Source organism: Cynara cardunculus (assembly GCF_001531365.2).
Source record: "Cynara cardunculus var. scolymus isolate 2C chromosome LG 1, CcrdV1, whole genome shotgun sequence".
In the NCBI taxonomy this organism is placed as follows: Eukaryota; Viridiplantae; Streptophyta; class Magnoliopsida; order Asterales; family Asteraceae; genus Cynara; species Cynara cardunculus.
This window is the reverse complement of record NC_037528.1, coordinates 1,716,479-1,733,396: the sequence shown is the minus strand read 5'-3', so window position 1 is coordinate 1,733,396 and position 16,918 is coordinate 1,716,479. Positions and strand designations below refer to the sequence as shown.

At 32.7% G+C, this 16,918-nt stretch overlaps 1 protein-coding gene across 1 annotated transcript; it reads left to right on the top strand.

The window, feature by feature from the left end:
• The first annotated feature begins 11,771 nt into the window (after positions 1-11,771).
• LOC112521175 (U-box domain-containing protein 35-like) lies at positions 11,772-16,156 on the top strand. The gene is made up of 10 exons (XM_025129889.1): positions 11,772-12,282; positions 12,399-12,517; positions 12,598-12,719; positions 12,794-12,874; positions 12,955-13,136; positions 13,378-13,703; positions 13,983-14,087; positions 14,170-14,598; positions 15,017-15,769; positions 15,848-16,156. Exons 1-10 carry the CDS (start codon positions 12,087-12,089, stop codon positions 16,031-16,033), a joined length of 2,499 nt encoding a protein of 832 aa, XP_024985657.1. The 5' UTR covers positions 11,772-12,086; the 3' UTR covers positions 16,034-16,156.
• Positions 16,157-16,918: the final 762 nt, after the last annotated feature.

The following is a 16,918-nucleotide window of genomic DNA, read 5'->3' as shown; positions in this document are numbered from 1 at the left end:
TTCGGGAAGTGTCTAGTATGACGCTCGAAACTCTAATCACGACCAACTTATTAGTAATTTGATGTACATTTGAAGACGATACAATTTACCTGACCAAAAGCCAGATATAAACTATTTAATTGCAACCATTAATCACTTCAAACATATTTTATCAGATTCCTAACCAGATGTCCAGTTGCAATTTTTTTATTGCAATTTGTAACAACTTATATATAAGTTAATGGAGTTGAAATTGTCGGGATTGTTAGCACCAGACTTGCTCTCCAACATATCTTCATTAAATCATTTTGATTGTAATAATTCCAATAATGCTAATTTTTTAAAATGTCACGGATTTTGTAGTATGAAAAGTTGTTCTATTTGACGAATATAGATAGGTATATATACTTTAGAAAGAAAACTTTAGGAACTCGTTGCGGAAATTAATGAGGCAACCACAAACGTTCATCAGTTTATTATTCTACTAAAGATGCCTCATGCAAGATTTGAATCATTTTCTTAAGGTTGTAAGGTTTGGATCCATCGTAGAAGTCAAAATAAACTCAAAGATCGTTTAAACGTATTTGATCATATTTATGGACCATAACGATCGATAAAACTTGATTGAAAGCTTCATTATGCAACGTCTATTATTGATCTTCTAATACTCATGCGAACTTTTGTTTATATATAATTGTATATCTTAAAGTCACAAATAGGGGCATTATTCTGTTTGTTTGGCTGGGTTTCCGGTTATTCAGTTTTCAACCCTTTTCAAACTAACAAATAATCAAACCGAATTAAGATTGTTTTGATCAGTTTAGGTTTATTCGGTAAATCAAATATATATATACATACATATATATATATATATATATACATACACATATATATATATATATATATGTGTGTGTGTGTGTAGATGTTCAAACAAGAATGATATCTAAATAGTAAAATAAGATGATGAATACCAACCAATCATTTATTTAAATCATGCCTTAAATAAAATTTTCTTAAAAATCGTCCAAATTGGAATATATGTTATTTGTTGCATATGGTTATATATGGAAATTCATTTATTTCTATAGTGGTTTATTAATGCATTTAATTAACGTATTTATTTAATATATTTTCTTACAATTTTCATGATTTAAGCATGATAAATTTTTTTCATTTGTTATATTTATTTTTTATGACATTTAAAATAAACATAATTTACTTTTTTATTTAAAATACTTATTTTTATTTAAGTAATTTATATAAGATTTTTTTTATACAATTTTTATCAAAAATCACATATGATATTTACAACTAATCGATATTTCCCTCAAAAAAACTGTTAATTTTCGTCAAGAAATCAAATGTATATTGTTTATAGTAATTTAAGTATGAAAAATGTAAGTTATCCACAATCATATGTGATATTTGTAAATTATGAATTATGTTTAAATCACGTGTGATTTTATCTATACTATATTATAAAATATTTGACAAAAACTCTTAAAAACCATCTTTTATGCATGAAGTACTGTTTATTGATACATATTACTTAGGGGTGTTTGGGATTGCTTATAAAAGCTGTTTTTTAACTTATTTCAGTCTGGCACCGGTGATAAGTTGTTTTCTGGTGTTTGGATAAGAAAAAAAAAACTGTTTATACCGGTGTCAAACCGGTAATAAGCTGTTTTTGATAAGTTAATTCTTCATGACTTATGAAAAACTGCTTAACTTATCAAAAACAGCTTATTACCAATTTACAATTTTAACCCTGTTTTATTTAACTCCGATTTGATACCACATAAGTTAATAAGCACTTTTACAAAAAAGAATAAGTTGTTTTAAATAAGCAATCCCAAACACCCTTTTAAAATCCATATTTACAAGTAAATTTTGCATAAACACAACTTATTAAAGCTTAATGTTTGAATTCATGTAGCTAACTGAGGATAAACATAATCAAATAAAGAATAAATATCTCATTTTAAAAATATAAAAAATCTAAAATATAATTAGAATAATTATCGAGTTCTAACAAAATAATTAATTATTATCTTTATAAGAAAATTATATTATTAAACCAAATATAAATTATTTCGTTATTGWACCTAAATTRAATTATAATAAAAAATTAAATTAAAAACTTACATAAAAATGAGAAATTTTAAATAGTTAATTTGATATTAATATCGATATATTTTTGTCAAATTTTTATGATATATTCAAATTTATATTTTATTCAAAAATACATAAATTGTCGCATTTTGAAAATCACATAAGACCATATTATAATATCGATTGAGATAGAGAACAAAACGAAATATTAAAATTAAGATGAATCTCGTTGTATTGCACGAGTACCTTCTAATACATATTAAATGTGTTCTGTTACACATCACATGTGAATATATTTCCATTATTTTTATTTTCCAGTGTTTAATTAGAATAATTGTTTTTCATGCTTTAAATCACACGTGATTAAAAAAGATTTAAAAAAAATCAATTAATTGTGAAACACATGTGATTTTGATGAAAATTACATTAAAATCTAAAAAAGTCAAAACATATTAAAAGAAAATTAAATTATGCTATTTAAATGCCTTAAATAACAAAATCATTATCACATTAAAATCACAAAGATGGTAAAATAAAAAAATCTTAACTAATTTCCTTAAATAACTTTTGTATAAATAAATGACTTTTATGCCTTTATTTATTCATTTTTGGAAAATTTTAATTAAGACATTATTTAATGAATTATATGGTCATATTTATTCTCTTATTTGATTATTGTTCTCGTTTGAACCCGACTATTTGGGGTTGACCTATAAAGAGTTGAGCAGAGTTCCATGCACCCACTCAATCGATTTCGCAAGACAAAAATATTAGATGATAGAGTGGTGCACCCACATAATTATAAGCGTGTCCTTAAATATAAGGGTGTTCATCGGTTGAAATCCAATAAATTTAGGTGGATCCAATCTGGTCCAATCATTTATTGGATGTTGGATTTTATCATAAATCCAATTCAACTAACATTGGACATATGATCCATTTCAATCCAATAGATGATTGAATCAGATCAATTTCATCTATTGGATATTACTATTGGTTATCAATTGGATTAGATTGGATTCATCAAATATTTTTGTCTAATTTTTAACCGATTAATCCATCATTTCAAGCAATTATTGATATACTTTCTCAAGTTATTAAAAGACATGCATGTAAATATCAACTAAAAAACATATCGTAAAATGATAATGATCATATATATTTATTAATCGGATGATATTTGGATTTAATCAGTTTAATTTTATTAGATGTTGGACTATCAGCCTAGAACCAACTGACTCGATTCAGATGTCGAAATTTCGAATCCGATCTAATTCGATTATAATTGAATATCCAATCATGGTCGATAGATTCTAATTGACACACTTCTACTCAAATATTTAAAAACAACAAATTGGAAGGTGGCGAGATGTTTGTAATATGGGAAAATCGACAAAATTACCAAATAATGCCCCATATATTAACAAAATAGTCATATTTTTATTTCATTTTTTTACCAAACTAATCACTATGATCGCCCCCCGGGGGGCATGTTTGACCATAGGGGTAATCCAGCCATATTTGATCCAAAAAAGTACGAAAAATATATATTTTAAATTGATTTGTAGGACCCACATGTATTTGATTTGGAAGACAAATACCGATTTTCATTGAATAGGGGGATCGCCCCCACCTAACCCTGGATCTTCCCTCGGGGGCGATCCAACCCTCCTTTGTTGATTTGTCTCCCAAATAAGATACATGTGAGTCCCACGAATCAATTTAAAATAATTTTTTCATACTTTTTTGGGTCAAAGATGGGTGAATCGCCCCCATGGTCAAACATCCCCTCGAAGGTGACCCTAGTGGCTATTTTGGTAAGAGTTGAAAAAATGGCTATTTTGTTAATATATGTGGTATTATTTGATATTTTGATGAATTTCCCATGTAATTATATTTTTAAATGAAAAAATCAATAATTTTTTTATTTTAAATGATTAAGTCTTTAAATATTTTTTCAATGAATACAAAATTAAATTTTTAAAAATTGGTTATCTACATTTTTTTAATCCAAAAAGGTTACACGTAAGCGACTAGGATCGTTTTAAAATAATTGATAAGCTTATATTTAAACATGTTTTTATAATGAATCTAGTACATATTGTAATGTTTATATAGCTTATAGAACCCCTTTAATTTAGTTATTGATTGGTCTTTGATAGGTGTAAAAAGGATGGATTTTAATATAAACAAAGCATATATTTCGAAACTGTTACAAGGTCGGGCATAGTTTTCTGAAAGAATATGAGGCTGAGCATATTTATGAAATGGGTTCTGGACAAAGCATACGAGTTCAAATGGCGTGAAAAGAAAGCATATTTTTTCAAATGTTTTTAAAAAAAAGGCCCAGCAGCAGTCCAGCAACAACAGCCCAACAGAGGCTGTTTTCTAGTGTTCGAAGAAGAGGCTTACGGTCACAAGACGTGGGTTTCGATTCGGAGAAGACGTGGGGCGCAATTGAAGGAGAGAGGAGGGGCTTGTTCGCTATAAGAGATGAGAGAGGCTGGTTCGATGGGGATACACGGACAGAAATCGAAATTGAGGGCAAGGAGCAAAGGAGAATCGATTTTGGGGGAAGAACATCTCATCCAATTTCACCCAATTTCTTTCAATTTCTTAGGTACTTTTCTTAATTATTGCAATTGGTAATCTAGGTTTAGCCATGTGTGGCTAAACCCTTTTCTTTCCAACATTAGTTGCTTAGATTTTGACTGTGGTTACTTTGAGACTCCATTGTAATCGTTTGGGATGAAATTATATGTTTGATTTCCATTTTAATGTCAATTTCATTTTGAGTATTGAGTAATCTGGCCAATTTCTTGGTGTTCTTATGAAATAGTGTTATTCAAAAGTTGAGATACGTAATCGTCTTTACATTTTGATAAAGTAACAATTAAATCTATTTGGTTTCGTTGAGGTTTCCGAATTAGATTTTTGAAATCTTGCATCCAAAGCCTCATTAAGCCGAGCTTATGAGCTTATGGCTTTGAGTTGATGTTTTTCTAGTCCTATAAAGCTAATTGCACATTTTTAGACTTGAGAGCTTATTCAACGTCTTAATTGCGATTAAGATCCAGCTAAAGAGCTTGTTTTAGCCGGTGTTTCTTAAGGAAAAACATAGGTCGTTAGAGCTTATTAACGACTATAATCAACTTGGTTTTATTCATTACGTTGACGTTATTGGAATCGATGATTAGTACCACCGTCTTAATCAAAAGTGACTAATGTTGGGTTTTTATTTATTTGCTTTAAGTCGATTTTAATTATATGCTTAGCTTAATTAATCAAATCCAAACCCCCCCCCCCTTCGTATTTACTTTTACTTAGTCAACTTGTACTTGATTAGTTTGACTATAATAAGTTGAAACCGAGTCTCTGTGGAATCGAACCGACTTACCGCTATTACAATTTTGGTTGTAATTTGCCGTAGTTGGAACTTATTATTTGTCGGACTCGGCATCCGTCAATAATAACAAAAACATTAAATCAAACCTAACTCATTCAAACCCTTCACACATGGTGGCACTGCTCTCCCTCTCCACTCCTCGTCGCCCCATCGTTGTTTGTTCTCTATACGACACATCACCGTCGTTGGCATCTGCCATCAATCTCCCTCTTTTTAGTCTGAAATTTTCAATTCTCTCTCTTTTACGACAATTTAGTGGAGCACGAGTATACATAGAAAAAAGATGGAGAATCGAAAAACAAACAAAATCAAAAAGAGGAAGATTGATGGCAGGGTCCAACAACGGTGATGGACAGTGACAAAGAGCGGAAGTCGATGAAGCAACGAGAGGTTTGAATAACGTAGGATTTGGGAACGGTTAATTGACTTATGGTATTTACTTTAAAACTTTTCTAACAGATTTCTGGTAGTTTTTTGGGATAAGATGATAGCGAGAACCAATTTTTAGAAGCTCGATGATTTATTTATTCACAAAAAAAGTGAAGTGAATTAGGGGCCGTTAACCAAACGCTTACTTGGGTAAGTGAACACAAAGTCACATTACTTTACCGGATGAATATGGTAAGGACTAAAAAGTCTTACCCGGTAAGAGCGAGACAAGGACCAAGAGTCTTACCCGGTAAATGAGGGCTACGACTTTTATCACTGTAAGCGCTTACTAGGTAAATTGTTGCATACGATACCGTTTTGATGGACTAAAATTTTACCCAGTAAGTAAATGATAATGTTACATTTTACCCGTAAGTGCTTACCGGGTAAGTGTTTGGTAAACGACCCCTTAATCATTTAAAATGAGAAAGTTTATTAGTTTTATCATTCAAAAAATAGTTTAGAGACTTAATCATTAAAAATAGATAAGTTAACCAAATGTTTATTTTAGCCCTTATAAAAAGAAAACTGATTCTTGAACCCCTTTGCCTGGGCTGTGAGGGCTCTTAGCCACATGGATAGTTCAATGTGCTTATCAGGGCCTGACCCTGAGATGTAGATCATCCAAAGCACATTAGCATGTATTTTGTTTTGGTTCAACCTGCAGTCCCATATTTTTTTATTTTTTCTAGGCATTTCACTTCGAAATACGAAATTGTTCTATTTCTCGATGAGGGCAAGGAAGGGATATAACTCATGTTTCAGTCCTCTTCCCCATTACTTAGAAAAAGTGAGCCACCGGCTCAGGTACACGTCCAGTTATGTAGTAGAGATGGAATTCAAAACAAATCATCAACTCCCATGATCCTGGACCGATCTTACCTAGGATCGCAAATCCCAAATTTGTAACTCGGGTAAGCGTTAACGAAGTTATATCATCTTAGCGGATGCATATGACAAAGACCAAGAATCTTACCCAGTAAAAACGAGGCAAAGATTAATAGTCTTACCCAACAAGTGAGAACGATAATTCTTATCACCATCAACGTTTATCACGTAAATTATTGCATATGATGAAAAGAGTCAAGAAAATTAATATTATATGTACAAAAATTAATCATTGTATATTGTAGATCACATTTAATAGATATAACATGATAATAAATTCATTTAATGAAGGTTGGCCTATGGGTTCATCGAATTAAATGGAGTGGGGTCCACACATAGGGTATGAAATTGACGCCATACTTCGGTCAGGGTCGTGTGCAAGTCAGCGTACGTAAGTGTTAATAACTATTACCATGTATAAAATGCTATATTTTTTTATTTATTTAAAATGCTTTATTTTTATCTGATATTTATGTACGATTTTATTTTCCAAATATACAGTTGACTTTTTATAAGTCTCCTTCCAATCACAACCTCGAATCCGATATAGAGTTGCATATGAGTCCGATGTTACATGTTTGTTTCGGTTTTAAAAGCATCAACGTTAGGGGCTCTTTTGGACCGTCTTTGATCGTAACATGAAAAAGTCACATCCAAATGAACTGATCCTTTTGTAATTGGGACAAAAAACAACCATGTTTCCTAGTCGGTGTAAGGGACCGTTTATCAAACGTTTACCCAAGTAGGCACTTACCAAGTTACATTACCTCATCGGATGAATATGATAAGGACCAAAAATCTTACTCGGTAAGATCGAGACAAGGACCATGAGTCTTACCCGGCAAGTGAGGACGACGAGTCTTACCACGGTAAGCGTTTACCGGGAAAATTGTTGTATACGATGTCGTTTTGGTTAACTAAAATCTTATTCGTTATGTAAATAATAATGTTAAATTTTACCGATAAACACTTAACGGGTAAATGTTTGGTAAATGGCCCCTAAGTCTTTTGAGTTTGAATGTGCCATATAGATGCTCAATATAAACATTTGGAGTAACTTAACTAGTAAGAGCTTGAGTTCGCTCCTTATGTAGAAGCAGATCCAATTCTTTGCTCGATGCTAGCACAAAATAACTATTGTAATATAAAATAAAATATATAATATAATCTATACTATATTATAACGCATTTGACAAAAACTCTTATAAACCGTTTTTTATACATGAAGTACTATATATTGATGCATATTACTTAAAATTCAAAATTACAAGTAAATTATACATAACTACAACTTATTAAAGTTCCTTGATTGAATTCTTGTAATTAACTGTGGATTAACATAATCAAATAGAGGATAAACATCTCATTTTAAAATATAAAAAATTTAAAATATAATTAGGATAATTACCGAATTCTAGCATAATGTTTAATTATTATCTTTATAAAAAATTATATTATTAACCAAAAAATAAATTATTTTGTTAATATAAATTGAATTATAATAAAAAAAATTGAATTAAAGAACTTATACCAAAGAAACGAGAACTATTAAATAGTTAATTTGATACTAATATAGATTTTTTTTCAAAATTTTATGCTATCTTCAAATTTATATTTCATTTAAAAATAAAAAACATCATCGACTTCTCAAAACCACATAAAGTCATATTATATCGATAGAGAAAGAATAAAAACTAAACATTAAAATCGAGATTTATCTCGCTGCATTACACGAGTACCCTTCTAGTATAATAAAAATAAAAATTTAATCATAGTTACGTATCACCATGAAACCAATTTCAATGATTTTTTTTATTTATAAAAACAGCTATATATTATAACCAAACAGAAACAAAAAGGGTTACAACACAAAATGACTTAACGAAAACCAACCTACCATCTACAAGGCGTAGAAACTAGGAAGGCCACAACCGAAACCCAATAAAAACCAAGGCCGGACACCCAACGAGACGAAAGCGACAAACCAAAAAACAAAAAAAATGACCACAACCTTCTAATAAGAACATGCAACCGGAGTACAACACCACAACGGCCAAGACCTAGAGAAAACTTTAACCTAATGAGACAACCATCAGAACAAGGCAAGTTGGATATCGATCCACAAGTCACCACCACCACGAAGATTGCTGAATACAAGCTTATTACAAGAGTTGCAAATCTAGTAAAGGGAGATCCAAACTATGGCCGACCACAACTTACCCACTGGGGACAACAAAGAAAACAACTTGGATAAAGTCTAAACGTCCAAAACCGAAGCAATAGCCCATGGTTCGAAGCCCACTGCTTCAGGAATCCCACTCCACAACTCCAGGATCAAAGAGCATTCCGCAAAGCAATGGTCCATCAATTTGACCATGCTGTCAACCCCCAATTGATTTACGTTTAGGGTCTTTGTGTTCCCCATTACTAATTACTAAAACTCAAATTTTAGTTTCGATACTACTATACCCTCTCAATATAGTTTGATTTTTTTTACATTATGACCGAAAATATTAGTGTTATCTTCAGTCTGATGTCACTTACCTTGTAAGTAGATCTGCTTATATCCCCAATGATCCGGTTCAAGTTTCTTTAGAACTGTTGAAAATGTGTTTGACTCTTAATTTCAGGACTTAATAAAATTAATGGATATCTACATAAATATATTTTAGTGTTAAGTGACTTGGGATCATGTGAGACAAAATGTTTTTCGTGAAACCCGTAAGACCAATTCTCAACCCTTGGATTAGATCTACAATCTGAACATTCATAATCATAAAATTGCCACGAGACTTTTCAATAATCACAAAATTGCCACCGTGCAACTTTAGACTATTAGATCATTAACTTATAAAGTTGATCAATGAACATAAATTGGTCTTACGGGTCTCACGAAAAACCTTTGATCTCACGTAAATCCAATCCAGTGTCAAGTTGTATCATATATAATTATAAATAAAGAATAAAATATTATAATTAAATGGATTAAATAATAAAACTAAAATAATAAATAAAGACGACTTTTGACGAAGTCCAAGTGGAAGTCAAGCGATGGTTGAGATTTTTACTGCCGAATATATTCGCATTTACTAAAATATATATTTAATTAATTATTAAAAAAAGCCTGGTCCCCACTTTTTCGAACTAACTCCTATTTTTTACAGGTCAAACGAGTCCCTACACTCAGGAAAGAAAAATCGAATATTCCAAAAACACCAACCTCTTACCGTCTCCTAAAGTTAGGTCGTCTTTGGTTAGTAATATGTATTTAGATAGAATTAAATTTGTTAAAAGAATGGGACTTTCAAGAAATTAAAATGGAATGTTGTCAGATTTGACTATCTGTTTGATTGGTAGACATCAGAATGGAAACTGTTAAGAACTTGGAATCTGTCTATTTGTTTCATATAATGTAGCTTTGGAATTCATTTGGATATTGGTAAATGACCAAAATGTCATTTTTGTCTTTTTAAAACTAAATATACTTTAATAAAAATAATGATTTAATGTGTAAAACAATATAAAATAGACAAACCCAAATATAACTATAAACCAAACGACGTTACTAAATCGATATTAGAATTGTCTCAAAATAGCTAATTTTTATAATGTAAAATAGTTAATTCGATGGTGGTCGGAGATGGTTCAAACCGGCGGTGGTCGACCATGGTCCAGATGGCGGTGGTTCAGATCGGTGGTGGGCGACCATGGTTCAGACGGCGGTAGTCTGCAGTGGTTCAGATGGCGGTGGTCGGTAGTTGTTTAGATCGATGGTGGTTCAGATCGTGGTCCATAAATATTTTTTGAACCAAAAAATATTTAGACCTATAAAATTAAACAAATATAACAAAAAAGTACTTACATTTAAAAATAATAATTACATTTAAATTTTTTTTGATAAATTTTTTTTTAATTATAATTAAAATATATTATGTCATTGATTTTTCAAACAAAAAATAATAATTACATTTAAAAAAGACATTTTTCACTATTTTACCACATTAACTAGTTGTACAAGTCATAAGAATGTATCCAACAGGTTTTAGAAAAGTCCAAGAAGTTATTTAACATGTTTTGGATTATTCAGGGACTTATTTGTTTCAAAAAATTGTTCAATGAGTTATTTAACATGTTTTAAATTGTCCAAGGACTTATTTGTTCTAAAAAATTGTTCAATGAGTTATTTAACATGTTTTGGAATGTTCAATGACTTATTTGTTTAAAAAAATTGTCCAAAAACTTAATTATTCCAAAAACTAAAGTCTATTGGGTTTTTTTAGACTTTTTCCATTAATAAATGGTTTAAATTATGAATTTAATGGATGTGACACCCCATGTTTTAAATTATTGAATATCACGTCTATTTTATATATAATTTTTAAATATTTTTATATAGAAATATCTAAATAAAGATCACAAACAACAAACAACACATTTTTTGAAAAAAAAAATTTGCTTTAAAATATTAAAGTCTTTGGAAATTTACTTGTCAAAGTGATAATTACAAGGAAAATAATATTAAATCCAAAAGTTGAAATAAATTAATCACAAGAACCAAAATTAAATATTTATCTTGGAAATTAAATTAAATTAAATTAAATTCATTTTTTATAGCAGTCGTTGAACAATAAGAAGAATCTGGCACGGTGACAACCAAGTATTTCTATTGTTAATTTCGCTATAAAAAAAACAAGATCACAAAATCAATTTCGGGAAATGCAATGACGGCACGGTTTTTCTTCCATTTAACACCAGAAATCGTATTGGGTTTTTGAGTTGTACTAAAAATCTTTGACACCCAACTAACTGAATTTCAAGTTTGATTCAATCTTGCTACGAAATCGAAGAGATTCTTGAGAGAGAAAGTCACGAAATCGAAGGGATCATAGAGAGAGAAAGCCTGCGATTTGTTGTTCTAGAAATGGTGCTTAATCAAGCTATGAGTTCTTCAATCTGATTTCAGAGACTTCAGATGGTTTGGTTTATGGGTTTTCCTTTTCTTTGATCATGCTTTATGTTCAGAAATTTCTGGGTTTTTAAGGATAATCTGAAGCAATTCTTTTTGGGTTTTCAAGATTCAAGAATGCGAAATTCTCACACAGTTAACCGCACACACACTCTTGGTTTCTAACGTTTATTTCAAGAAACTTGTGTACAGAGATTAACCCCTTTAGTTCTTCAAACTTCTCACGAGAAATTCTGGGTTTCAGGGGTTATTTCGATTTCACATGGCTACGAAGTTTATGATTTTGTTGGGGTTAATTTGCAGAAAATGGATGACGATCGAATGATTAAAGGGGTAGAAGAATTGGCGACCCCTTCGTATTTGGTGGTTGCTTTAGCTGTCAATGGAAGCAAAAAGACCAAATACGTTGTTAAATGGGCATTGGATAAATTTGTTCCTGAGGGTATGCTTCTGTTCAAGCTGTTCTTCGTCCGCCCTAAAATCACAAGGATCCCAACACCAAGTGAGTTTATTCTGCAAGATTCATTCCATTTTCAGATAATTTCATCTGATAAAACTTACTAGAAAAGGAAATATTCCCCCGATTTCAAGATCAAGATTTTCTGGCTCTTTTTGCAGTGGGTGCTGTTCCTCTTTCGCAAGTTCGAGAGGATGTGGTGATGGCTCACAAGAAGGACGTTGAATGGCAAGCGTACGAAAAGCTTCTACCTTTCAAGAACATGTGTGCTAAGAGAAAGGTTTGATCTTTATCATCATTTCTTGATTATATCGATCGTTTGCAGTATCACGATATAAAGATCTTTGTTTTCGAGTGCAGGTGCAGGTAGAAATTGTGCAAATTGAATCGGATGATGTTGTAGATGCAATAAAACAGGAAATTTCTAAAGGCAATATCAGCAAACTTGTGATTGGAGCTTCATCAAATAGCGTATTCTCGAGGTACTGAATTCGTTTGGAGGTTTTGTTTTCATCATATCTGTTTCTATTTTTTAAACTATGGATGTCCGGACCAGCTTGCACATACCTCCACTTATCCCAAGGGGAGATAACAGCCCGGAAAATTACCAGAAGAGACATGAACTAGCGACCTATGGGTAGGAGATTTGCTGGTTGAGCTAGCCCTCAAGGTTATTATATATGTTGTTTAATATATTAACGTTTCGTGGTGTTTTAGGGGACGAAATTTGTCGGCAAGAATCTCTGAAAGCATCCCGAGCTTTTGTACAGTCTATGCTATTTCAAAAGGGAAGTTATCTTCACTACGCGCTTCTGATTCAGAGACCATCGGATCTACTAACGATGATAGCAACAGCAGTGATTCTAGTTCTGTAACCAATTCAAGTATAGCTCGAACAGGTGACTTTTTGAGGTCAAAGAGACTAATTTCTTACTTCAAATTCAATCTGAATTCTTAAACTGTTTTCAGAAAGATTCATAACCCACTGAAGATTGTAACAATTTCCACAATAAGAAGATGTTGGGTGTTAAATATGAACCAAAATCCATATCAAAATTTGATTTCAGAAAGCTATAGATTTGACCTCAGAAGTCAAAATGTCTATTTATCTGATATGGTTATGATTTCACTGTGTAATAGAGTGGACAGACCAAGGCTCAGCTACTTCATACTCCCAGTTGTTTTCACCTTCACTACCGATGCAACGATTCGAAGCACTTTCATCCATAAACCGAACCCTTCTTCACAAAAGAACCGGTTCGTTAGAAAGTCCCCAAAATAAGTTCACTTCCACAGATGGGTGTGATGGAGATGAAACAACGGTTTCTTATGCCAGTAATCCTGATTATTTTCGTGCAAGCAGTACGCTTTCTAGTAACCAAAGCTTCTTGACCGAAAACCAGTCTTGGACCTCTGATCAAGCTTCCACATCTGGTGCTCCTTCGGAATTTTCATCAGAAATCCAGGTATCTAAAAGTGTTATAATAAGTTGATAAGATGCTTTTGGTGTCCTAACAGTTTCTTATGACACTTTTGACATAAAGTGTCGTATTAATTTTTTTAACAGGACACTTTGACAATTGTCCTGTGAACACATATTCATACAAGACTTAATGAAAAACCAACCAAACAGCTCCTTAGACATGTTTGACGTCTTATAAAACCGATTTTTGTAGTGTTGTGTCACTTCTAAAAGCGTTTTTGGGTTCTTGTAATCTTTAGCACTTGAAAAACTGGCTGTGCAGGCTAACGATATCAACTTTGAGCTAGAAAAACTGAGAGTTGAACTGAGGCACATTCGCGGCATGTATGCGATTGCACAAAGCGAGACATTTGATGCATCTAGAAAGGTAACTTCCATTTCACATTCTAGAATACTTCATTTTTCTAGAAGCTTGTTAGAAAGTTCTAAAACATACTGCCTTGTGTCAGTTAAACGATCTTCAAAAACAGCAACTCGAGGAATCGATGAAACTCAAAGAGTTAAAAGTTAAAGAAGAGGAAGCGGAAGAATTAGCTCGTAAAGAGAAGGAGAAAGCTGAAGCGGCTAAAAGACAAGCTGAATGCGTAAAAGATTGTCTACGAAGAGAAGCTGCTATTAGAAAAGAAGCCGAAGAGAAGGCGTTACAAGAATCTAGAGAGAAACAAAAGCTTCAAGATGCCATAATGGGAACTTCGATTAAGTATCAGAAGTTCACGTGGGAAGAAATCGTGGATGCATGTTCTTCGTTTTCTGAAGATCTTAAGATAGGAGCAGGAGGGAACGGGATCGTATATAAATCGAGCTTTCATCATACCGTTGCTGCTGTTAAAGTTCTTCATTCTCAGGAAGCTCATAGAACCAAGCAATTTCAGCAGGAGGTATGAATCGGAACTTACGTCAAATATGTCTAGATGTCCTAATAGACTGTTTTATAAGGCAGAAATTTATAGAACCAAATTTTTTTTGCATCATGTGGAGTATGACGTTTTTGGACATCCTAACAAGTTTTTTAGGACAATTTTGAAATATAAAATCCTATTAGTCTTTTTACATGACACATTGTCAAAACTTTCCTAAAAAAAAAGGCTAATAGGACACTTTATTTCAAAAGTGACTTAAAAAACTTGTTAGAATGTCCATGCACAATTGTTTGGTGCTATAAACTTTAAGTCTTGTAAAGCAGTCTATTAGGACGTTTAGAAATATTTGACGAACTGTAAAGATGTGTTGTAGTGCTTGTGACATTCTATTTTTAGGAAGTTCTTCACCTTCAAACTGAACCATTTGATGTTGCAGCTTGATGTCTTGAGCAGAATAAGGCATCCGCATTTGCTTATTCTCATCGGTGCTTGTGTCGATCATGGTTGCTTAGTTTACGAGTACATGGAGAACGGGAGCTTGGACGAGAGATTATTCCGCAAAGACGACACACCTCCGCTCATGTGGTTCGATCGGTTTAGAATCGCGTGGGAAGTAGCATCGGCCCTTGTTTTCCTTCACAACGCAAAGCCAAGGTCGATCATCCATCGCGACCTCAAACCCGCAAACATTTTACTCGATAAAAACCTCGTGAGCAAGATTGGTGACGTTGGTCTTTCGACGATGCTTCAATCGGATCCTTCTTCCACATCCACCATTTACAAAGACACTAGTCCAGCCGGAACCCTTTGTTACATCGATCCAGAGTATCAACGAACAGGATTAGTTTCTCCGAAATCCGATGTTTACGCTCTCGGAATGGTGATCTTGCAGTTGCTAACAGCAAAACCAGCAATCGCGCTGACCCATGTGGTCGAAACCGCTATCGAAGATGACGAGTTAGCCAAAGTGGTGGACCCAGAAGCAGGCGAGTGGCCGGTTGACGAGACAAAGGAGCTAGCCGCTTTGGGGTTGAGTTGTGCTGAGCTTCGCCGGAAAGATAGGCCTGATTTGAAAGATACGGTCCTTCCAGTACTGAAACGACTGAAAGAAGTTGCGGATGAAGCTCAACGGATGGCATCGAGGGCTGGAACCACCCCTCCGAACCACTTCGTATGCCCAATACTTAAGGTACGGTTGGGTTAAAACGAGTGAAAGTGTTGGCATTTTGTTCCTTTTTTTTGATGAATTAATGATGGTTTGATACAGGATGTTATGGTTGATCCTTGTGTTGCTGCTGATGGGTATACTTATGATCGCAGGGCGATAGAGAAATGGTTGAAGGAGAGTGACAGTTCTCCGATGACGAATTTGCCATTGGCGAGTACGAGCTTAACCACGAATTACACACTTGTTTCTGCAATCATGGAGTGGAGATCAAGAAAATTATGGTAATTTTTGGGGGTTTTAGGGTTTTTTTTTGTGTACATGTTTTTGTTTGATTGAAAGATAAAGCTGCTATTTGGGTCTTCATACGAACCTTGAATTTGATCTTTTTATATAAATGTACATGTTCTTGGCTCCAAAACATGTTACTTTCTTTCTAGGAGTGGTCAAAAACTCGATCAACCCAACCCAATCCAACATGAAATAACTTAATTTGAAGTAATCCAATATCTAATCGAATTGTAAAATTGTCAAACCGTAGGTATTGGAGTGATATTGGGTTATTATTATTTGAACTCAACCCAACCCAATGAATCCGATATCCTTTTATTTCTTGGATTTAATATGATTGTTGAATTTCTATTAATATGTATATTAGACAATTACACTATCATGTATGCTAATCATATACACATATTTTCAATATATTCACATCTTTATATAACTCATTTGTATATATGTTCAATAACTGTGAACATATATATGTATTTGAGAAAATTAATTGAATGTGATATATGTAAGAAATATGGAAAAGTTATATCAAATGATTGATGATGAAAAAAAAAGTATGAGTAGGAAAATAACATATTCTAGGTTAGAAGAATATTTTAATGTACCAAAGTATCAACCCGACCAACCCGTACGGATTGGGTGGGTTTGGGTTACACTTTGGTTCGGGTTGAGTTGGGTTAAGATTTTTCAAACCGCAAACATTGTGTTGGATTGTTCAAATGTCTTCAACCCGACCAACCCAACCCATGAACACCCTTATTACTTTCGGTTCATTTTATAATTGTTTTTTTACTCAATTGACCAAATTAACTAAAGATTATGTATCATTTAAGAACATCTCCAACAGAATCTTCTAAAAACATGTTATATTGTTTGTACTTT